The following is a 21,569-nucleotide window of genomic DNA, read 5'->3' as shown; positions in this document are numbered from 1 at the left end:
CCCCTCTCCATGAAGGCTGGGCTTTTGGGCAGGAGCCTGCCCGGGGGGTCTGCAATGTGGGAATGGGGATACAGCCCCCTGGGAAGCCAGGAGTACAGAGCTTCAGGGCTGGGCTCCCTGTGCAGGACAGGCAGGTCCCAGGGGGTCTCTGCCCCGGTCAGACCTGGGGAGGAAAGCACAAGGGACTGTGAGGCGGGGGAAGAGCAGCACCAGCTGCCACCACTGTGGTGCCTAAGGAGAGGGGTCAAATGCCTCCCACCGCTTTGGTGCAAGCAAAGGTCTGGGGACAGAGCTGGCCCAGAATTGCCATGGGCAAGGCTTTGCCGTGACACAGGAGGAGGCTGCAGAGGGCAAGTCACATTGACTGCAGGCAGGGGGCACTGGGCTCTGGAAGAACATGGTGGACCACCCCTGCCTCCCCCAGGGGAGCTGGGCACCCTCCCTGCAGTGTGCTCTGTGCATGGCACTGCGGTGCGAACTGTCCACTCAAGAGTGGACACTCCCTTCCAGGGTGAGGAGCAGCCCCTGCGAACCCTACTCTTTGCCAACACCAGACCTGTAAGATTGTCTGCAGCTCTGTGAAGCCAGAGGCAGAAGAGCTGAGCACCAACGTCCGCAGCATGGTGTCCATGGCGTCCAGGGTCTGCAAGGAGGACAAAGGGTTGTGGCAGTCTTTCTGCAGTCCCTCTCAACCCTGGAGACGGATCTGAACTCCCCACGGCAAGAGAGGACGCCTGCGCTGCCTCGCGGTGCCCAGGGGAAGCCTCGGAGCAGGCAAGCTGCTGTGGGCAGAGCAGCCTGCAGCACTGGACGTGGCCAGGCCCACGGGAAGGGGACAAAGGGATGAGGGTGGCAAAGCAAAGTCGATATCCTGCCCTGCCTTGGATCTCCGGTTGTCTCTCAGCACGCGGCGGCCGGGGAGCAGCCCAGAGGGACTGGGGGCTCCTGTAGCTCAGCCAGCACTTACCTCAAAGTAGAGTGTAGTGTCCAGGCCCTGCATGTCTGGTTTTGGAGGAAGCAAGAAGACACTCCTGAAGCAGGCTTCTAAGAGGCTTTTCTTTTTGCCCTCTAGCACCATCTCCACTTTGCTGCAAAGAGAGAGGGGGGGGGGGTCCTGTCGGACACCGGTGCTGGGAGCGGTGCCTCGATGCCTTGGGCAGGTGGACACGGAGCTCTGGAGCAGGGGGTCCCCAAGAGGGATGGAGGGTGTGTGGGGAGTGCTGCCAGGAGGCACCGCCTCCATCCTCGATATGGCCTGGGCCAAAGGACAGTCCTGGCAGGCAAGCCTCCCGCCTCCCGTTCTGGGGAAGAGCTGAGACGTGGCGGGGAGCCGCAGGATCCCTCTGCCCTCCCCTGCGCCCTCCCAACAAGCTGCCAGCAGGGCAAAGCAGAGGCCCTCTGATGGCACCACTGGACTGTGCCTGGATGGGGGGTGGCCCCGGCCAGGCCCAGGGCCACGGGTTGTGGAAAGGTTCCAGCCAAACCAGGGGCCTGGCAGGTACCTCAAGGCAGCGATGGCAAGCATAGCTTGCTGCCGCACCGCTGTGTGCAGGTGGTCCATGGGCTCCTCTTCCAGCAGCACCTGCAGAGCACATCCGGGATGGGACCTGGCAGCTGCCAGCACCCAGTACCAGCAGACCCAGCACCAGGTGGCAGGGCTGGCGGAGACCCTCTGCCCCTGCCCCAGCACCGGCCCCCAGTGTGCCCCCCGCCCCCCCGCCCCGGTGCTGGGGTCTCTGCTGGCAGGGCTTCTCAGCAGCATCCGAGTCCCCTCGGGGCAGCTCGGTGTCCACACACTCTTGTCCCTGCCTTCCCCTGCCCATGCGCTGTCCTCACGTTGTGCCGGTGCCCGGGGACCTTGCCGCCCTCCCCAGACCCGCCGGGTGTCCCCTCACCTTGATGTTCTCTGCCAGCTCAAATTTGTGGCAGAACGCATTCAGGCCCTGTGACAAGCCCTTGCACCTGGCAGCTTTGCACAGGGTGCAGATGGTCTCTAGGAACCGCATCTTCTGGGCCTTCTCCTGGCAGCCAGGGGACAGAGAGACAAACGGGGAGCGTGAGAACGTAGACACGCGGCCAGCAGGACTGGAGCACTGGGGCTGCAGTGCTGTGCAGGAGACCTGGCGGGAGCGGCTCTGCCCAGCCAGCGGTCGCCCAGCAGCCCTGGCAGCAGGCAGCAGAGCCGGTGGCTCCATCAGGAGACGCAGGCACAGCTACCATGGAAATGGCCGTGGTTACCTTTTTGGAGTTCTTTAGAAAAACCTGGATGAACTGCATGGATTCTTTTTCCTTTCTGTACAGAGCCAGCCAGCTGGAAGCGGCAGAGAGGGCACCTAGTAAAGGAGGAGAGCAGGGAGGGCTGTAGGGAGAGGCCGAAGGCAAACACGGGGAGAGGAAGGAGCTCTGCCCTCTGTCCAGCCCCGTTCCCGCTCCCCTGGCACGGTCTCCCCACGGGTGTCTGGGCTGGAGGATGCCCGGCAGGTGGGCTGTGATGCTGGAGTGCAGCACGGCACAGAAAGCCACGAGGGCACCGAGCTTAGGAACTCACTTGCAGATGGGCTGGAAAGGTCCCCGTCCCCCACTACGGCTGCCTAGTGCCAGGCCAGCTGCCTCTTGCTGCCCATATCCCACAGCAGGAGCCGGGTCCCCTCTGCTGTCTCCCACCCTGCGGGAGGCTGTGCTGGGGCAGTCTCCCAGCCCTAAGCAGCATTCCGGCAGTGCCGTGCTCCCCACCCGTGGGACTGCCACTGCCGATGTGCCGGGGAAACAGGACCCTGGCGTCGATCGGGGTGCGGTCGCTGGCCCCAGCCCTGCCCAGCCCAGCAGGGCCCCTCACTTACCGATCTGCAACGGCTTGGGCATGCACACCTCGTGGGGCTCCGGTGGAGAGCTGCTCTCCTGGGGAGCCCTGTTCTCCTCCCAGGCCACCCTGGGGCGGCTGGGGGGTCTCTCCGCCATCCTGCGGGACAGAGGAAAGGGGTAGGGATGGGGAAGGGGTAAGCTTCGGCAAAATGCCTCGGCACCGCGGGGCTGCCGGGGGGTGGCGATGAAAGACGTGGGCTGCGCTCAGGGGCTCCTTGCCAGCTCCACGCTCTCGCCCTGTCCCGTCGCCGTCCCGCCAGACACTGCGGGGTGGGGGCCACGGCTGCGTTGACCATATGCAGCACCACAGGGTGTCACAGAGACAGGTCAGGTCACAAAGGCACCACTGTGACACGCCACCCAGGCCGGGAGGGGCAGGGTGTCCCCTGTGGGTGGCACAAGGCCCACTCACCCCTGGGCACTTGGGTCCTCTTGGGGGGCCCCAAGTCCCACATTTGCCCTCATATTCCCTGGGGATCTCCCTGTTGCTCTCCAGCTGGCCCAGAGCCCCATGTTCACACGTCCCAGCATGCCCCCGGCACCTTTCATTCCCTTCAGTGCTCTCCAGAGCCCTGCCTCTCTCCTTTGGAAATGTTATGTTCGATGTCTGAGATTTGTTCAAGCTTAACGCAGGTTGCATTTTTTTGTCGCTTCATCTCTTCTCTTCCTCCTACCAAACAGGAAGAGCTCATGCAGAAAAGAGGGAAAAGAAAATGAAGCATCTCCTGCTGAGTTTGCCCTTTTAGGATTTGGGAACCTTGCAGAAATGGAGATTGCTGTCTTGCTGGTTTTTCCTTGTTCTGTTTTTTTGACCGTGACCAAGAACCCCTCATCATTGCGCTGGTGCTGGCTGACCACCACCTCCAACCCTCCACGGCCACTCCTCCTGCCTGATGGCCTGCGCTCCCTCCCAGCTTTCAGAATGGCGGGAAGCCCGTTTCTGCGGGGGCTGCACAGAAGTTCTACCATTTGAGTGGTTTGGTCTGTGGGGAATGTTATCCCCAGGGGCAGGGGTGTCTTATGCTTGGTTTTTAGCAATACGTAAACTTCTCCCCTGCAGCACAGCAGGAATACCGCTTTCTGCTTTAAGCTCGGAGCAGGATAAGAAAATGTAAGGTCAGTATCCTAACCGAGTGTTTCTATCCCAACTGACTTTGTATGTTGCTAATGAAATTTACCAATTCTTTTGTAATCTCACGCTAATCTTTAATCATTCCTGCGATGATACTACGCTGGCCACAGTGCGGAGTTCACCACAGATGTGACGAGATGCTCTCTTCACATTGCTACGATTTCTGGCATCTTACAATTCACATCCTTTCCTCCGGTCTGAAAATCTCTTTTGGCAAAAAGGTGTTTACACCTGCTCCTCTCGTCTGATCGTTGTTTGGTGTTACAACTGTCAATGGAACTTTAACATGGTATGTTGCTTACCAGATGCTATCACAGTGGGAAACCTGTACAAAATACGCTCTTTTTTCTAAACTGTCTTAACATGTTGAATCAGTCCCCTCATCTACAGTCTAAGAGACAGAGAGCTTGAAGGATGGTTCAGAAAGTCTTCTTTAAACGTACAGAACTCATTGGGATCCAAATAAAAGTTGGCTGATTTGAACAGCACCTAAGCTGCTCCTTATTTGTGCCCTTAGAGATTTCTAAGGTAGGCGGCAGAGAGGACAAATGCTATTTGATGATGTCTGCAGTCACAGATCACAGAATCACAGAATGGCTGAGGTCGGAAGGGACCTCTGGAGGTCATCTGGTCCAACCCCCTGCTCAAGCAGGGACTCCCAGAGCTGGTTGCCCAGGACCACGTCCAGACGGCTTTTGAGTATCTCCAAAGGTGGAGGCTCCACAGCCTCCCGGGGCAAGCTCTGCCAGGGCTCAGTCACCCATGCAGTAAAAGAGTGTTTTCTGATGTTCAGAGGGAACCTCCTGTGTTTCAGTTGGTGCCCGTTCCCTCTGGTCCTGCACTGGGGACCACCGGAAAGAGCCTGTCTCCATCCTCTTTGCACCCTCCCTTTGGGTATTGATACACATTGATGAGATCCCCCCCGAGCCTCCCCTTCTCCAAGCTGAGCAGTCCCGGCTCTCTCAGCCTTTCCTCGTGGGAGAGATGCTCCAGTCCCTTAATCATCTTCATGGCTGTCTGTTGTACTCTCTCCAGCATGTCCATGTCTCCCTTGTACTGGGGAGCCCAGAACTAGGCACAGTGCTCCAGGTGTGGCCTCACCAGTACCGAGCAGAGGGGCGGGATCACCTCCCTCGACCTGCTGGCAACACTCCTCCTAATGCGGCCTGGGACATCGGTAGTCCTTTTTGCGGCAAGGGCACGTTGCTAGCTCCAGTTCAACTTGGTGTCCGCCAGCATCCTCAGCAGCCTTCTCTGCAGAGCTGCTTCCCAGTCGGTCGGCCCCCAGCATATACTGGTGCCTGGGGTTGTTCCTCCCCAGGGGCAGGACTTTGCAATTTTCCTTGTTGAACTTCATGATGGTCCTGGCGGCCCATTTCTCCAGCCTGCTGAGGTCCCTCGCTTGAGGCTTCTCCCTTGCGCTCCTCTCTTTTGGTAGCTGCTCACATTTGTAACCACTCAAGCTGTTTAGAAACTGCAGTGGGTCGCCAAGACTTCCTCATTCTAACTGGGACTATTGAAGTACTGAAGCCAACAAGCTGCTGCAATATAGTGTGCATGTTGACAGCCCGATTCTTACCGTCATGTCAGATTTGACATAAGCAGTATGGCTCTTCAGGCTCTGGTTGTGCAAAAAACTGTTGAGACTCTACCACATAATTACATCTTTTCTTTCTGTCGCAGATGCCAACTGTTGCCAGAGCTTTGCCAATGTTTGTCTAGTAACGTAGTTCCTATTACTGCTTACTCTAATACTAGCTTTTAAAAAGCTTAAGAAATAGTGACATGATAACGTCGTATCTCCCCAGAAAAAGAAAAAGAAAAAAGAAGATATTTCACTGTGACTCTTGTACAATTGTATCAGCTTTCTGCTTTTCTGTAATAAATGGCTTCCTTTTGCAGAGGGAGAGGTCCTTCTTTGTACCACCCCTGCCTCATCAGCTGCACGCAGGCATCTGGGCAGCATGCACTCAGTTGCGTCCCAGAGAAACTCTTCCTTTATGAACTGGGACCTGCCGAAAACCTCGGGAGCTGATACGCTCCCCTGGGGAAAATTGCATCCTTACCATTCTTGGTCACCCAGCCTCAGCTTTTCAGGGGCCTTTCCCCTTACCCACTTTCAGCGCACGCCTCTTCTGCTTGGGACGTGACTGTCCGCAAAACCCCACCAACCCCACCACTGCTCCCTTGCACGGTCCCAGCCTGCAGGACATTTTGAAGCACAGCTCACGTCGGCTGCAGGGGGACACTGAGGAAGAGGCAGTGAGGTGTCTTGGCACTCCCAAAGACCCCTGCAACCCCCACGGGGCACCCAGCCCACTGGCCACAGACCCATGGCATCCCCATCAGCCAAGTGAGCCCGGCAGGAGTATGGGACAGATAAAGCACCTTTGGGATTCAGCAGGCGAAGTTGCTGCCAGCCCCAAAAGAAAGATCCCAAAAGAGGCCAACCGCACAGCCAAGCCTCCGTGCCTTACGCGCCTGCTGAGCAGCAGCCTAGGGGGAGCTGGGCTCTGCTGAGGGGAGCTGCAGTGAGGACAGGGCAGCCACAGTAGCTCAGAGGTGACGTCCCAAAAGTACCCTGGGCTGCACAGAGACCATCCCGACCGTGCGACCAGTGTTCCCTTCACAATGGACGTCCTGCCAGGGCTCGAACCTCTTTGGCCATGGCCTTCCTGGGTCTTCCCGCTTTCCTGGAACTCAGCACAGCTCCTGGTCATGTCCAGGGCAGTCTAGTTCAAGGGGCAGGCCCAAACTCCTGACTTCTCTGGGTGGTTTGTTCTTATTTGCTGGGGCACGGAGCTAACTAAACCCTAAGCTGTTAGACAGAAACACTGGTCACCAGAAAGCCACGCTTCAACAAAAGCAAGATGGTGACCATTCCCTGTAGCTGCTGCAGGTGTTGCTGGGTGCATCAGCACAGCAGCAGGCAGGCACCAGCAGGGGAAAGGGGCCCTCTGGGAGTGGTGGGGAGCAGAAGCATCAGCCTGATGTCTTCTGCTTCTGCAAGGAAGATGCTTTGCAACTTGAGAGGCAAACATAATCCCAGAGGTCTGGGCTTTCCTGAGGTCAGCTGTCCAGCAGGAGCGTGGGCCCTGCAGGCAGAGCAGTGTACCGTCAGCAGGAATGAGGGCTACAGCCTGACTTATCCTCACTGGCACTTCCCGCGTAACTCTTGCGCCCACCTCCCGTGCCCTCAGCTTGGCGTTAACACGACCCGTCTCTGAGGGAGAGCACATTCACTAAGTCCCGAGCCACTGGGAGGAAAATGTCACCAGAAGATAGCTCCAGGGCTGCGCAAGCTTTCTGCCGACTTCACCTCCTTGTGACTGCTGCATCCGGGGCAGCTGCTGCGGTACAATGAAGAGAGGGTGCATGTGTACGGTGGGCTAGGCCTGGGCCCAACTGGGCGCAGAGCATGGCAAAGGCTCTGACATTTCCAGGTGCACCCGGTTGGTAAAGAGCGAGCTGGTCTCTTTGGGAGAAATAGGAGGAGCGGTTTGAGCAGGGTTTCCCCTTGTGAACATCCCATGCTGCAGCCCCGCCTACACACACACAGCCTGCTTCATGAGGGTGGTGCAACACAGGGCCCTTCCCGGGCAGATGCCCCTTTTCCACACGTAGCAACTGGAAGGACTTTTCTGTCCCTTAAGAGAGGAAAAAAGAAAGAAAAGGCAAAGAAGCCGGCCCTCTCACAGGAGAGAGGAAGCTGTAACTTCTGCAGTCGCAATCCTGCCCCATGAAGCTTTGTCTTGTCTCCGTGACTCCCCGCCCGGAGCAGAAGTATTTAGTCAGCCCTGCCTGTCCCAAGGACTTGTAGCAGCGGTGTGATGCTGTTTCTCCGCAGTTTGCAGAAGGCGACAGAGCTCTGGGCGGGCACTGTCCTCAAGTAAGCCATGCCGTAGGAGGGAACCTGTGGTGTCAATGTGGCAGGTAGTGGGATGCTCCAGATGCAGACGAAAGGCAGCTCCATAGCTGGTGGAGAGGTACACGCACTGCTGGGGGCAGCTCCTGGGCAGTGCGGGCCGAGCTGCTCAGCCTTGCTTTGTTAAAGTAATGCCTTTAATTTACTTGCCACAGGACCCTGTGGGTGGTGGGAGGGGGTGGCAAGGCCCCTGGGCCTGTGGGGTTACGCCTCGCCAGTGTCATCCACACACAAAGGCCCTGACCTGGGGCCGCTGGGCCTAACCAGTGGGGCTGTGCCCTGAGGCTCACCTCAGCCCACCAGAGATCATCACTTGGTCTCCTGCTCCAGGCTCTCTCCTGGCGAACCGGAGGGCTGGCTCCTGGCCGTGCCGCAGCTTCCTTCATCTCGGGGAGCCCCACGGTCGGTGCTGAGGCTGTGCAGCTGGTATAGGCCTTCAGCCCTGCGCTGGGGCATCGGACGTGGCGAGGGGCATGGCACAGCAGGGGCTTGGCCTCTCACCCAGCCTTTCTTTCTACTTGCAGCCCAGCTACCCTCTCCCCAGCCCTGCTGGCGCATCAGTAGGGGGGGACCAGGGGAAAGAGCTTTCCTGGCGGGGGCAATGGGAGAGGTGGGTGCAGAGGTGCTTTCTAGGTCGGTGCTGGGAGCCCCCAGGCAGGAATCAGCATGCCCGAAGGTGCCTGATCCTCCCCTGCCCATCGGGAGACCCTGCTGCTCCTCAGGGGCGGCAGTGCCCAAGGAGAGGCCATTGGCTGCCTGCTGCCAGCCCTGGGAGGCCCTGGGACGCACAGAAAGGCACAGGGAGGTCCCCGGGTGCCACGAGAAAGGCACAGCAATCCCGCAGTGTGAAAAGGAAATGGTGTATTTCTATGTCGGCAAAGTCAGGTCCCCACAAATTCAGGGCTTTTCAGGAAAAAAGTAGCCCGCAGAGGATTAACAGACTGACCCAACCTCATGTAGCGCCGTTAAGCCTGCCTGGGCTCTGGAAGCGTCACTGCCACCCGCCTGCATGGAGTCCCCTTGGAGCCCGCGCAGGGTGTGGGTGCCCAACAGCCAGCCGTTACGGGCTTCCTTCCCTCCTCCTGCACAGCCCGCTCTCGGGCCCCCTGTTGCATGCATTATGCCCACCCAGGTGTCTGGAGAGAAGTTTTCGGAGGTGTCCCCATCTCACCTCAGCCCCACCCTGCCTTTCTAGCCAGGAGGTGTCAAACAAAAGGCTCTGGAGCCCAAGCAGAGCTTTGGCAGAGTCAAGCCACCCAGCTGAAAAGCCGCCCCCTGTAGCTTCCCTCTCCCCAGGCACGGTTCCTGCCTGGGATTTCGTTGTCCCCGTGGCACAGGGTGGTGGCTGCACAGCTCTGGGTACCCCTGACAGCGCTGCCCTGGGCACCCCGCAGCTCCCTGGCTGTGCGAGCCCCCGGATGCTCCCCCCTGCAGCTCTGCTCCCCTGGGTGCCCGGCACTGCTCCTCCTCCTCCCCCTCCTCCCTCCTCTCCCCCCGTGGAAAATCCCCTCCTCGGCAGAGATGTTGCAGCCACAGCAGGGCACACTGCCAGAGAACAGGAGGTGCAAGGGCCACCAACAGCAGGGCTACAGCCAAGCTGGTACAGCAAAGCCTTGGGAGAGGGCTGCCCTTGGAGCAGGACTGAAGCTCCAGCCCTGCTTCCTGCAGTGGCCTTTCCCTGCCCCACCAAAGCTCACCCACTGCCGAGTGCAGATTTCACAGCCACCGAGGAAAGACCCACATCGTCAGACCCAGTGGTTTGCAGATGGGGCTTTACTGAACAGACGGAAGCATTGGTGTTAACAGCCTGGCTGGCCGGCACTGGCGCTCGTCATGCTGGAGGAGGCTCTTGCTGGACATCTCTCTCGGGAGCCTCTGTGCCCGAGAGGCTCTCCTGGCACTCGCCGACGTGGACCAGATCTGCTCCGCAGGGCTGAGGAGTTGAATACAGAGCTCTGTAGTCTTGTATGCACAGGGAGGTGCAGAGCACCACTGCAAGTCTAGTCAGGACACATGTGGTGGGATCTGCTTCTGTCTGGAGAGAGCAGGCCCATGGTCCGTGCTATGCAATCCCAGCCTGCTGCTCTCCACGCCACGAGGGCTGTTGGGAAAAGACCCTCTTTGCCCGGGGGCTGTGGGAACTCAAAGGAAGGAAGGGCACTGCCGGGCAGGGGCAAACACCGGGCATGTTTGGAGATCCTTACCTGAGGCAGTTCTCCTCACCACCACAGCAGTGGGCTTGTCCCTCTACCTTCTCGAGGAGGCGGGTCGCTGCTCCTCGCAAAGCCCGCGGGGTCGTGGGGAAAGGCTGCTACCACAGCAAGGGCTAAAGTCTCCCATCTCGACCAAGACCCTCCCACCTCTCCCCTCTCCCAGTCGCCCTCGCCGCCATGGTCCCATTCAACCCCACAGCCCCCTCAGTGCTGGCTGTGCTTGGGGCTGCAGAGAGGCACCTGGCATCAGGGACTGACCCATGCCATTCCCACGGTATGACAAAGGAGAGGATGCTGTCCATGTCCAGGCCCGTGGCTCTGGGATTTGCTTCCCCCACCCACAGCTGGGTCACCAGCCCCCAGCTGGCCCAGGTCTGGCCTGAAGCTGGCCCACACTCACCTTTTCAGAGGTGAGGACTCCAAAAGGCAGAGACTCAGCTTGTCCTCTGGGCTCTCCTCATCCCCCGTGGATGGCCCTTTTCTGCCCTCTCCCCACCACTCTGGAGTGCCACGAACGCAGGAGCCCTGCACAGAGAGAGAGGGGTGAGCACAGGAGGTGTCACTGGGCAGCAGGGAACTGGTACAGTCCCACACAGGACAGTCAGCCCCCACGCTCCTAGGGCTTAGGGACCTTCCCACCTTGGCTCCCCGCAGGACAGGAATACTCTTTTCCTCATTGTTTTTCACCGCCTGCAGCACCTGGGCCTCCCATGGCTCTCGCTTGTCTTTCCAAGCCTTCGGGGGTGCCACTTTTGCCCTTGCCTTCTGCTGGCACTTCTTGCGCAAGGAGTCCCAGAGCTTGCGTCCTTCCTCCTCCGTGCACACGCGGGGCTGCGCCTGCAGGACCACGGCAATGCAGCAGCAGGCAGTGTTAGTCTCCCCGGCGGAAGGCTGAGGGGATTTTAGCTCTCTCCCTCCCTCCTGCCCCTTCTTCTCAGCCTCTCTGTCAGCCCTGGTTTGCTCACAGTCCTCACAGGACCGACTGCAGAGCCTTTCTGCAATGACCCCCTGAGCCAAGTGACCACGGGGCTGAAAGCAACCCAGCTGCTTGCTATCCCAGACAAGCCTGGCAGTGCTGTCGCCATTGCAAACACCACCAGATCAATTCTTTGGGTGTTGCTGGAGATGACAGAAGTGAAGGCTGTCTTCTAAATGGACAGAACAACCTGTTGCCTCTCGAGAAAACCTCGGGAGAAGTGCTTCAGCCTTCAGCTAAGCACACGATATGGGGTCTTGCAAGACATGACATCCGTATCACTGCGCTTTTCTACAGGTGGACACGACACAGTCCCTCCAGGAGCCCACACCACGTACCGGTCCTGCCCTCCTCTTCCCTGCCCTAGCAGGGGGTGCAGGTTGGGGTCCAGCTTCCCGCAGCTGTGGGCTGCTGCATGCCTCTTGCCCCAACCGACGCCACTGCAGCACTGCCAGCTCGCTGCAGACACACAGTGGGAGGAGGCGGCGTGAGCACAAGGAGACCGCTCTCCAGCCGGGGCTCCCAACCTGGGTGCCCGCCGCAGCCGCAGAAGGTGGCTCCGCCGAGAGGCCAGTGCCAGGAAAAGCGCCTGTCTCCCCCGGTGCTGCGGGGAGCGGGAGGAAGGGCAGCGCGGGAGAGGAGACACTGCCCGTGTCTGGAGAGATTTACCACTTGAGCTTGTCCTGCAGATCCGTCTGGTCATCCCTCTGCCCCCTGCGCTTGCGGGTGACCTGCCCCAGGATGCACGTCACCACCTGCCGCAGGGCCTGGCGTGTCCGTGGGGAAAGGCTCCTGCAACAGCAAGGACAAAGTCTCTCTGACCCTTCAGCTGCGACTCTCCTGCCTCTTCCTGCGCCCAGCCCCACGCCTACGTGGCCCCATTCGGCCTCACGACCCCTTCAAGGCAGCAGGAGTTTCAAGCACCTGCTTTGGCCCCTGCCATCGGGCTCTAACCCAGCTCATTCCCATGGCTGGAGAAATCCCCGGGCGCTCTGTGAGGCCCCATGGCTCAGGGGTTGGCTTCCTTGACCCACCACCAGTGGCTCACCACCACCCCAGTGCTCCAGGCCTCGGCTGGCGCTGGCGCACTCTTACCGCTTAGGGGGGACAGTGTCGTCCTCGCAGACTGTGGGTGGCTCTCCTCTGGCCTCTTCCCACTCCTCCATCATCGTCTCCAGGAGGTCGGGGCTGGAGTCCCCCGTCTCCGTGCTAGTTGAGGGGCTGACTGGTGCTTGCTCAGCGGTACTGGATTCCTGCACAGGAAGAGACTCTCATACAACAGCCCCGCACCCGCAGGGTGCTGCTTCCCAGCATGCACACCCCCAGGCCACTTCTGGCAGGGACCCCAGCGGGATGGGGAAAACCAGGAGAAGGACCTCAGCATACCCTTGGGGTGATGCCTGAGTGTCACCAGGGTTTCACTACAACTCCCTGTCGCCCCTCTTGCTCAGGAAAGGCAGCAGTCACCCGCCCAGCTCTGCTGCAGCAATGCTGCTGGGACGGCTGGGGTGCTAGAGGTACCTTGCAATCTCAGCCCCCCAGAAGAGAAAGTGCTCTTTTTCTGCAGGAATTCAAAGTACCTGGCTCCTCTGTGTCTCCTTTTCTCTCTTAGCTTTCGCTTTCACCGTCTCCTTTTCGCTCTTAGCCTTCTTTTTGGTCACTGGCCGGGTTTGCAGTTTACTTTTTTCCTCCTCCGCCAGCTCTGTTTTCTCCTTTTCCTCTTTATCCAAGTATTTCTGGATGTGTTCTGGAAGCTTCTCCTTCCTCTTCAAGTGTTTATTCTGGAGGGGGACGAAAATGCAACAGCAGGCAGCATTAGTCTGCCCTGCAGAGGGCTGGGCTGTTTTCATTCCTACCCTCCCTTCTGCCCCTTCTCTTCTGCCTTTCTGCCCACACTGGTTTGCTCCCAGTGGGAAGTTTGCTCCCACCAAAGAGCCCGTCTGTAATGACCAGGAAGATAAGCGACCACCAGGCTAAAAAACACCTGGCAGCTGGCTGTCCCAGACAAGCCTTCCAGTCACGTTGCCGGCAGAAACATTCACAAGTAAGGTCTTTGGGTGTGTTTCATGAGGCTAATGGAAGTGAAGAATATATTCTCAAATGGCAGAGTCACCCGCCTCTCTTCAAGTAAACACCAAAGCAACTAGTCAGTGGTCCTGTGCACACACAGTGAAGAACCTTGTGAGAATCGGCATGCGTGGAGCGGCGCTTCTCTACGGTCCAGTACGACACGCTCGCTGCAGCAGCCCGTGTCAGGTACCTTTTCTCTCCTCTCAATAGCTCTGGCAATGAAGTCTACTGTTCGGGGTTCGACCAGAGGAATTAGTTTCTGTTTCTCTTTCTCCTCCTTTTCCTTCAAGGAGCTCCCCTGGATGGCCGGTAGCTGCCTGCAAAGACACAACAGGGTGTGTTGGCAGGAGCGCAGGAGGAGCTGGTTCTGCATCTTGCGCTTCCAAGTGGTGCGCCTGCTTCTGCAGCAGAATGCGCTCTACTTGCCTCCTTGTGATCAAGTCCACAGAGACAGAGAAGACCCCAAGCTGTCAGACTCAGATGTGCCCAACAGCCCCACTAAAACTCAGGATGCCCAGGTCTAGGCCCTCTCTTGCTGGAGCAACGAGAGGAACAGGGTCCTGCGCCCGGAGATACCGCTACATCCTTCGGGTCAGTGCACCGAAGTCTGCTCAGTGGTCCGAAATAAAAGAGTGCGCACGGGCTGTACGAGGAGGTTGGGCCCTGGGGACGCGGTGTCAAAAGGAGGAGGACACGACCCCATGAGAAAAGCAATCCTGCCACTGAGCTCTCCTTGGCCCTTCTCTTTTGCAGGCCATAAGACATAGAAGAGGCTTCCGGTTAATCGGAGGAACCCTCTGCAGTACCTAAGTGCAGAACACTGTTCTCAGCAAACAGAAAGGTCGGGGTCATTTCAATCTGAAGGGAAAGCCAAACAGACCTTCCGCTCCTGGAAGGAGCACTTGCAGTTAGTTACTCAACGGATACGCACACCAGGAGCAAAGACAGAAATGGTGCTGCTGGCAGAGTCTCCCAAGAAGCTAAAAGACGCTTGCCGTGCACCAAGGAACCATTAGTTAGTGGGACGTGGGATAACTGCACTTTGAGTTTGTCTAGCCCCTGTGTCCAGGAGAAACATCCCGCTCCCACACAGACGAGAGAGCACGGGGTCACCCTCACCATTTCTGCAAGCGTCTCACCTGGCGCGAGGCTCCCTCCCCTCAGCTTTCTGACCCTGCTCTGACTTTACAGTCGCTGCAGGTAACCGCTTTGGAGAAAGCCTTGCTCGACGAAGGAGGCGCTGCTCGGCAAGGTCCTCTAGAAACAGGAAATGAGACGCGTCTTCAGAACAGCATCTTGGTGTTGTTCTGGGAACTGGGTGCCTATTATGTCCCAGTTCCAAGAAGAGTGATGTGCAGGTCTGCTCAGGCCTGTGGTAACACTGATGAAGGTGGTCCTTTTCACCCCTTTGGATGAAAGCCATGTCTCCTGGGAGGCCTTAGGCCTTTTCTGACACTGGGTTTTTTGCCCAGCTCCTCATGCCTGCAGTGCACCATTATTCCCCGGGGAAAACTGTTTCGACAGCTTTCTCTCATCCGTGTGCTGTAATGGGGGGCTCCCTGGGAGATGCTGGTGGTCTCCAAGAGCCATGCTGGGGAAGGGAATCATTTAGCACAAGAGGAGCCAGCTCTTGGATTTCTGCATTGGTCCCATGCACACAGATTTGCTGCTGGGGCAGGTTCACACCAAAGGCATTGCTTCTGAGAATATGATGGAAAGAAGCAGGGTTAGAGGCTGGCACTGTTTGCAGCACAGGCTGGGGAGTGGAGGCCGCTGGGAAGGTGTCCTTCAGCAGTCCCAGTGGCCATTTGTGGTGCAGGGCTGTCCTGAGACCTTGTTCCACAATGGGTCACTGGAGCTTCACCATAATGGCTACAGAGAGTCACAGGAGGTGCCTCTGCCTCTTCCAGGCATGCTGGGGGAACCTGAGCTCTAATCCCCTCCAGGAGCGGAGGAAGGAAAACCTCCAGCCCCCTGCCAGCAACCCGCTGGTCCCTTACCTTTCTTTCCACTGCCATCACCTTTTCCCCAGCCCTTCTCTGGGGTGGCCTTCACATGTCCTGTCAGGTCTGCTTTCACTGTTGGCATTTTAGGCACGGTCTCAAGCTTGTACCTGGAAAGAGGAAGTAGGCACCAGGCTGAAAAAAGGACACCGCTTTGTTTCCCAAGGCAGCCCGTCCCGGAGGACCACAGCAGGAACTCCCGTTGCTGCTTCTGGGGAAAATGATTCCGCTCTTTACTCATAGTGCACATGGAGGGCAGACTAATCTCTAGTGCTCTGATTATGCAATACCATTTTGAATCCTGATCTAGTCCTCCAAGTTTCTTGTAGAGCCTTGCAGATTAATGCCTTTGCAGCTATAAGGAGTCACCTCCCTCCCCTCAGTCGTCGATGGCACTGCACAGCAATGTTGGCACGAGACAGAGCTCTGCAGAACCCCACCAGCTGCAAGGTCCTGTTTGGACAAGAACCCACCCCTCTACCACTTGGCCCCAAGCAGAAGGCAGTCTCACACACAGGAAAGAAAAAGAGCGGGAGAAACCTGATGGAAAATGTTGCCTAAATGCCTCTCTAGGTCCACAGTAGGACAGGCACATGAAGCATTGTCGCTGTCCCATGTTCCTCCAAATGAAGTCAAACTGAACAAGAGCAAGCAGGGAGTTCCCTGCCGACAGGCCTCTCAAACACTCAGTCCTCAGTGCCATCACGAGTGTAGTTCCCGGCGCCTGGCAAGGCAGCCCTCCCAAGCATGAGCTGAGAAGCTGCTCGCTTGCTCAGCCAAGGGCTGCAGGAGCAAACATACCCCGGTAGGACGACAACACGCCCAGAAGAGGTCTGGGAAGCAGCAGTGTCATGGCGTGAGATGACCGAGTCCCTCATCTCTGGCATCTGCAACAAGGATGGAGACAGATGATGGGACATGGGGACACTGGGAAGGGCTGGCTGCTCAGGCCACCTTAGACCAACGCAAGCAAAAAGCCAGAGCAGCCAAAGGGCTCTGGCCTCAGCCCGCCTTGCTCTGCCTGTGCCTCTGCTCCCTACCCCGAGAGTGAGGCCAGGAGCGCTGCCCACCATCAACGCTGGCCTTTTGTCACAAAGTGAGGCCCCTCTGGCGGTACCTCTTGCAAAGCCGGACCATCGCACGCAAGGGAAGCGCTCTACAGAGCGCCTGCGGTACTGTAGACCGCAAGGAGCCCAAGTGGCTGAACAAAAGGCATGGCAGGCCAGGAGAAAGCAGCCCCCCAGCCCCCAGAATGCATTTCAGAAGAACCAGGAGTGGCACTGGGAAAATAAAAATCCTACCTCGAGAACAGCTTGCAACATCTGGTCAGTCCCATTCAGCCTTTTCAGAAAGTCTGTGTAAAATCTCATTTTTACGTCTCTTCCCTGGATGATCAGCATGCCCACGTCCCTCCAAACGAGGGCAACGTTATCCCTGTTCTCGAGGCAGACACGGAAAAGACGCATGGTCCTTTCCACGCAGAGCTGCACCGTGCCCTCAGAGACAGCGTTGTCTGAGGCTATCTGAGCGTATGGCAGTTGCTCAAAATGTTGATGACCTGAAAAACAAGAGAAGAGAAACACGTGAACTTGCAGAGCTGCTAAGCAGGCTACAATCAAAAGTCTGCAGCTGCCAGGCTCTCATGCAATACGTTGCTACTGAGTTGTCTAGCTGGTACAGCGCCTCTGAGGAGAAGCTCCGGTCATCCCTTCCTGCTAGAGGTGGAAAGTGAGGTGTGGAGCCAACAGCTGTGGTTTCTCTGATACAGAAAGGGAAGGAAAGAGGCTTAGGCGCTTGGCAGGAAGAAGAGCCATGACTGCAGGACAAGGTGGGGAGAAAGGCGCCAGGTCCCACGGCAAGCTGGAGGGTGCCAGGCCACTGGAGCTGTGCCCACACTCTGTGCTCTCTTTGTTGTTAGACACAAATGCACCCCAAACACAGTCCCAAGCTCTTGGTGCCCCCCAGGGTCCCGCGACAGCTGCTGCAATGGCAGCAGCGACTAGGAAGCGCAGGCATTGCGGTCACTGGGTTTTGGAACGAACCGTCTTTCCTCCCCCGGGTTTCCCCCTTGCAAAGAGGCTGTGAGAGCCGGGAAGAGCCTGGCATTTGCCTGTATTAGGTCCAGCGCAGCAGAAAGAGGGAGCGAGAGTTGAAATACCATGTAACAAGAAGACACAGCACCAATAAAACTGGAAGGAAACGTGTTGTTGAGGCAGGTCAGAGAGAGTGTGCTGTTATGCTGTATTGTCCTCTGGTGATTATTCAAAACGAGTAGGTAGGCAGGGTCCTTTTCACAGCAGGCTGGTTTTGTCCAGCTGAAGCTGTTCTCAGGATTGCGGTGGGAGTTTGGTACTCCGCTCAGTCACCTCTGGACAACAGAGCACACCTCCCCACTCTGCTCAAAAAGGCAAGCGCCGCTTTCAGTCTGTCTGCTTACCAGGAATGTCTATGCAACCATATCGGAGGCCATGGTCCCGCGCGATAGCGTTCGCAAGATGAAACACGGGTCTCTCCACAACCACCGGATCCTTCTCCTTGCTGACTACTCGCTCTCTGACAACCACAAAAGTCCCAAGTCCAGGAATGCGGACAGCCTGAAACAGAGGAGGTGGTGGATCAGAAGTCTTGGAGGGACAGATGGATGACTTGTCAGAGAATGGTGACGGCGCTGAGTGCCCTGCCCATGCCTGAGGTACAAAGGAGCAAGGTGGGCTCTTTGGAAACCTTGGGAGAAGACAAAGAGGGCCCACGCTTTTCCCTCTCACTCCCCTTCATTCACAAAGAGCCAGGTAGTTCAGGAAAAGCTGACAAACATCCTTTGGCTCAAAAAGATAAAACATGGGGGGGGGGGGGGAGTGGTGTGTGTGTGGTTCCCACACTTGGAATAAACCCTGAAGTGTCCCAGGCTCCCAAGTTTTGTCATGCAACTCTGACCATGGGGACTCCAGACGCGCCAACCCTTTTTATGACACCAGGCCTGGACCTTATTGTACATCCGAATGGACAGAGGAGGTGGTCCGTTGCACATCTGTGCGTTGCAGGGTCGTGCTGGGGCATTGTTCCGTCTTTCAAAGGAGGGGCAAACCAGTTGCACTCCATGGCAAAGGTCTGTCAGGACTTCATCAACCTTCGTCAGGATGTGAGGGGAGGAGAAGGAGGTAAGTCCCACCTGGTGGAGAGCCAGCCGTTGGCTGAGGTAGCATGACGTGCTGGCCCAAATCTTGACGAACTCTGGAAAAACAAGGGAAAGACATGTCATGCTCTGAGGCAGCAACCACAAAACCATTCAGCCCACTCCTGTCCAAGGACCAATGTATTTCTAACACAAGTGTTTCAGATGGTCTCTCTAGAGCCCGGCAAGAACCAAAGGACCCCTCAGCTGGCCTCCAGGAGGGCTCCTTTCCTTTCAGGTGCAGTTCTCCAGGGTGTGACTCGCTCCCATGGGAAACCGGCAGTGGATTGCCACGCCAGCGAGGGCACGGTGCTGGGTTCCGCGGAAGTCTCAGAGGGTCAGGGCAGGCCCCGGTGTCTCCCCAGCCAGTTTCCCTGCGTTGCATCTCCAAACACACCGACTCTGCACAGCCCACGAGCACCTTCAGCTCCTCCACTCGGACATGAGCTCAGGGTGGGCAATGCTCACCACCAGGCAAGGAGCAGCCCTTTGGGGCCAGGGACTTCTGCCTGGGGTGCCCCAGGAAAGCAGGGACCACGTCAGGAAGAGAACCAGGAGCCCTGGCTGTCGAATCAGCCCCTCGTCCCTCAGGGATGGTCAAGCAGGTCCCTCCTTGCAGTCACCAGTCCTGAGCAGCCACCCCCACAGCCCTCAGGGTTTCCATGCCTGTTTTCAGAGATGTCCTTGACCTGGCAGCACTCATGAAATTGGGTGTGAGGGCCTTACCAGTACTCTTGAGCTTCTCAGTTGTTGGAGACAAGTGAGGCCGCAAGAAGAGGTCTTTTGCCATCTTAGTTCCACCCTTGCTCCAGGTCAAGAACTGCAGCAGGTGGCTGGCCGATGGCTTTCTTGCTTCCTGCAAAAAGCCTACTCCTCCTCTCTGCTCTCCTCCGCCGCCGCCCTTCACCACCCCCAGTGCTGTTGTGCTGCCTCTCTCCGCCTTCTCCTCCTCACTGCAGAGCAGCTCTTCTAGAGCAGAGCGGTGGCAAGAACAGCCCCCAGCGCCTGGCGTCCCCTCGGCCTTGCCGGGGGGTGTGGGGTGGATGCTGGTCCCGATGGGGAAAGAGGGGCTGTCACCACTGTGATGTGGGGCTGTCCCACTGTGACCCCAGACTGTGTCACAGAGGGGCTGCACGCACCCAACCCCCCTCCCCACCTGCCCAGGCCCTGCCGGGGGGCTCTGCAGTGGGAAGGGTCTTCAGGGGGCTGCCCCCACCTCACGGTCTCCAGACCAGGAGGGGCTTCCCCACGCGGGGGCTCAACCAGGCTCTAAGTGCTTATGGGCTTCCTTCTACCCTTCCCTGCTTCTTCCTGCCTCTCTTAGCCAACATGTCTGCAGCGGGGTGAGACAAGGGGAGTCAAGAGAATCTCAGTAGACATAATAAGGGGGGATGAAGGATGATGTTTAGCGCTTACATTGTTGAAATTAGCTGAGGCAGAGACAGTCTTTGATAAGCAAGAGCTAGTCCCAAGGACCAGCCAATGAGGTAGAGACAGCTCCTGATAAGAAGCAGGAGCAGGCCCCAAGAGCCAGCTAAGACCGGTCTTGCGGCTTGGGTGAATACCAAGAAATCACTGAGCCTGCGCAAGAAAAAAGGTTACTAGCGGTGACGAAGAGGAGTCGTCTATCTTCATCTCTGCGACCACCAGACGACCACCATAAAGAGGCACTGCGCAAGCGCAGTTGAGAGGAGACTATGGAAATGACCTCTCGGAGTTAATTTTAATATGAAGCGGGGATAGGTCATGCATATGTATAGGCGTATTGTGAATATGTAACACTTGACTGTATAAACTTGAGACAAACTGCCGAGTCGGGCGCGCACGACTTTGGTGGGACTACCCCCCGTGCTGCCCAGCGCTGAATGAACATACCTACTTTACAGTCTCACTGATTGTGGAGCCTGTTTTCCGCACGTCAGGGGAGCCGCGGGGTCCCCTGACTGGCGGAGCTTTGGCAGGCGGTGGCTGCTCACACCTGTTTCGGAGCTGGCTGGAACCGTCCCCACGCGGGTCCCGCTGCAGCTCCCACTGCTCACCCCTTGCCATCCACGCCCAGCACAGAGCACCCTTGCCACCGCAAACCACGTGTTTTAAGGACCCTTGGGACATGCATCCATCATAGACGCTGCCTTCAGCATCCTCACAGTGGAAATGAACTGCACCCCTCTGCCCTCAGAGCAGACCACAGGGGTTACTCCTAACAGTGGGGCACGTATATTGGCTGAAATCCTCCCCTGCAAACCCGGCTGCAGGGCTCAGTGTCATCACAGACCTAAGGCTCATCAGCTCCCTTGACGCTTTTTCCAGTGTTGGCCCTACTATTGCACTGCCAGCGTCATCCGTGATGCTGATCTCACCTCCGTTTCCCAGCATATTTGCCTCCAAATACAACAAGCCTAGGTCACTCCTTGACCGGCTGGGCATCCCACCACCTCATGAGGCATTACCAGAAGGGTGTTACCTGCGTGTTACAGCACCCAGGAATGGCCAAGAGCTGTGACGAACCTAGGTGCTAAGGGAGAACCTGTCTGTGCCCAATTTACTTAAAAAAGAATGATAAGACTTTTTTTTAGATCCATTCCAAATCTCCTGGTGAGACTGCACCATTGCCAAGAATATAGTCAACAATATACTGCACAGAACGGAATGTTTACACGTGAGGCAAGCGCAGACAACCAGCGTCCTTGGGCCTGTGAATGGGCTGCAAAGGGAAGGTGATGGCCAGCAACAGCTTTCATTCCTGGCACCTTCCATGCTGGCGAAGTAGCTGGACTTTTTCAATTTTGGAAATAGGCTGTGCAGAGAGAGAGAGAGTGACGAGATGTTTAGGTCGCTAGGCAAGCACAGAGCCCCAGTGTCCTCGGGCCTGTGAACGGGCTGGAAAAGGAAGGTGATGGCCAGCAACAACTTTCAGTCCTGGCACCTTCCCTGTGGGAGAACTAGCTGGACGCTTTTAATTTTGGAAGTAGGCTGTGCAGAGAATGAGAGTAACGAAATATTTAAGTGATGAGGAGAGACCTGATCCCCAGTGCTATTGGGCCTGTGGATGGGCTGCAAAGGGAAGGTTGTCTCCACAAACAGCTTTCAGTCCCGGCACCTTCCTTGTGGGAGAACTAGCTGGCCTTTTTTAATTTGGAAACAGGCTCTACAATGAATAACAGAGAATGAATAACAGAGAATGACTACATTTTTAGGTGCGACGCAAACAAGGAG

General features: G+C 57.4%; 1 protein-coding gene and 1 long non-coding RNA gene across 2 annotated transcripts; both read right to left on the bottom strand.

Annotated features, from left to right (window-relative positions):
• Nucleotides 1-9,671: 9,671 nt before the first annotated feature.
• LOC128152443 (uncharacterized) lies at nucleotides 9,672-10,595 on the bottom strand. Its single transcript, XR_008238655.1, has 2 exons — nucleotides 10,533-10,595; nucleotides 9,672-9,852 (listed from the first exon to the last, which is right to left on the bottom strand). It is a non-coding gene; the product is annotated as an uncharacterized LOC128152443 (long non-coding RNA).
• A 791-nt stretch (nucleotides 10,596-11,386) lies between these two features.
• Nucleotides 11,387-19,143, bottom strand: LOC128134666 (coiled-coil domain-containing protein 81-like). The gene is made up of 12 exons (XM_052772683.1): nucleotides 19,080-19,143; nucleotides 18,165-18,412; nucleotides 17,619-17,775; nucleotides 16,483-16,739; nucleotides 15,983-16,068; nucleotides 15,179-15,291; nucleotides 14,318-14,435; nucleotides 13,369-13,495; nucleotides 12,689-12,889; nucleotides 12,204-12,361; nucleotides 11,778-11,900; nucleotides 11,387-11,567 (listed from the first exon to the last, which is right to left on the bottom strand). The coding sequence occupies exons 1-12, from the start codon at nucleotides 19,141-19,143 to the stop codon at nucleotides 11,387-11,389; spliced, it is 1,833 nt and encodes a 610-aa protein (XP_052628643.1).
• Nucleotides 19,144-21,569: the final 2,426 nt, after the last annotated feature.

This window comes from Harpia harpyja, chromosome 2 (genome assembly GCF_026419915.1).
Source record: "Harpia harpyja isolate bHarHar1 chromosome 2, bHarHar1 primary haplotype, whole genome shotgun sequence".
In the NCBI taxonomy this organism is placed as follows: domain Eukaryota; kingdom Metazoa; phylum Chordata; class Aves; order Accipitriformes; family Accipitridae; genus Harpia; species Harpia harpyja.
Note: the sequence above shows the minus strand (reverse complement) of the source record. Positions and strands in the feature narration are given on the sequence as shown.

Excerpts from the sequence above, each read along its gene's own strand:
- LOC128134666 (XM_052772683.1), bottom strand. The coding sequence starts at position 19,143 with ATGGCAAAAGACCTCTTCTTGCGGCCTCACTTGTCTCCAACAACTGAG. Across the intron at positions 15,292-15,982 it reads CGTGTTGTCGTCCTACCGGG|GTACAAGCTTGAGACCGTGC; the intron begins GTATGTTTGCTC and ends TCCTCTTTCCAG. Across the intron at positions 13,496-14,317 it reads GGGAGGGAGCCTCGCGCCAG|GCAGCTACCGGCCATCCAGG; the intron begins GTGAGACGCTTG and ends GTGTCTTTGCAG.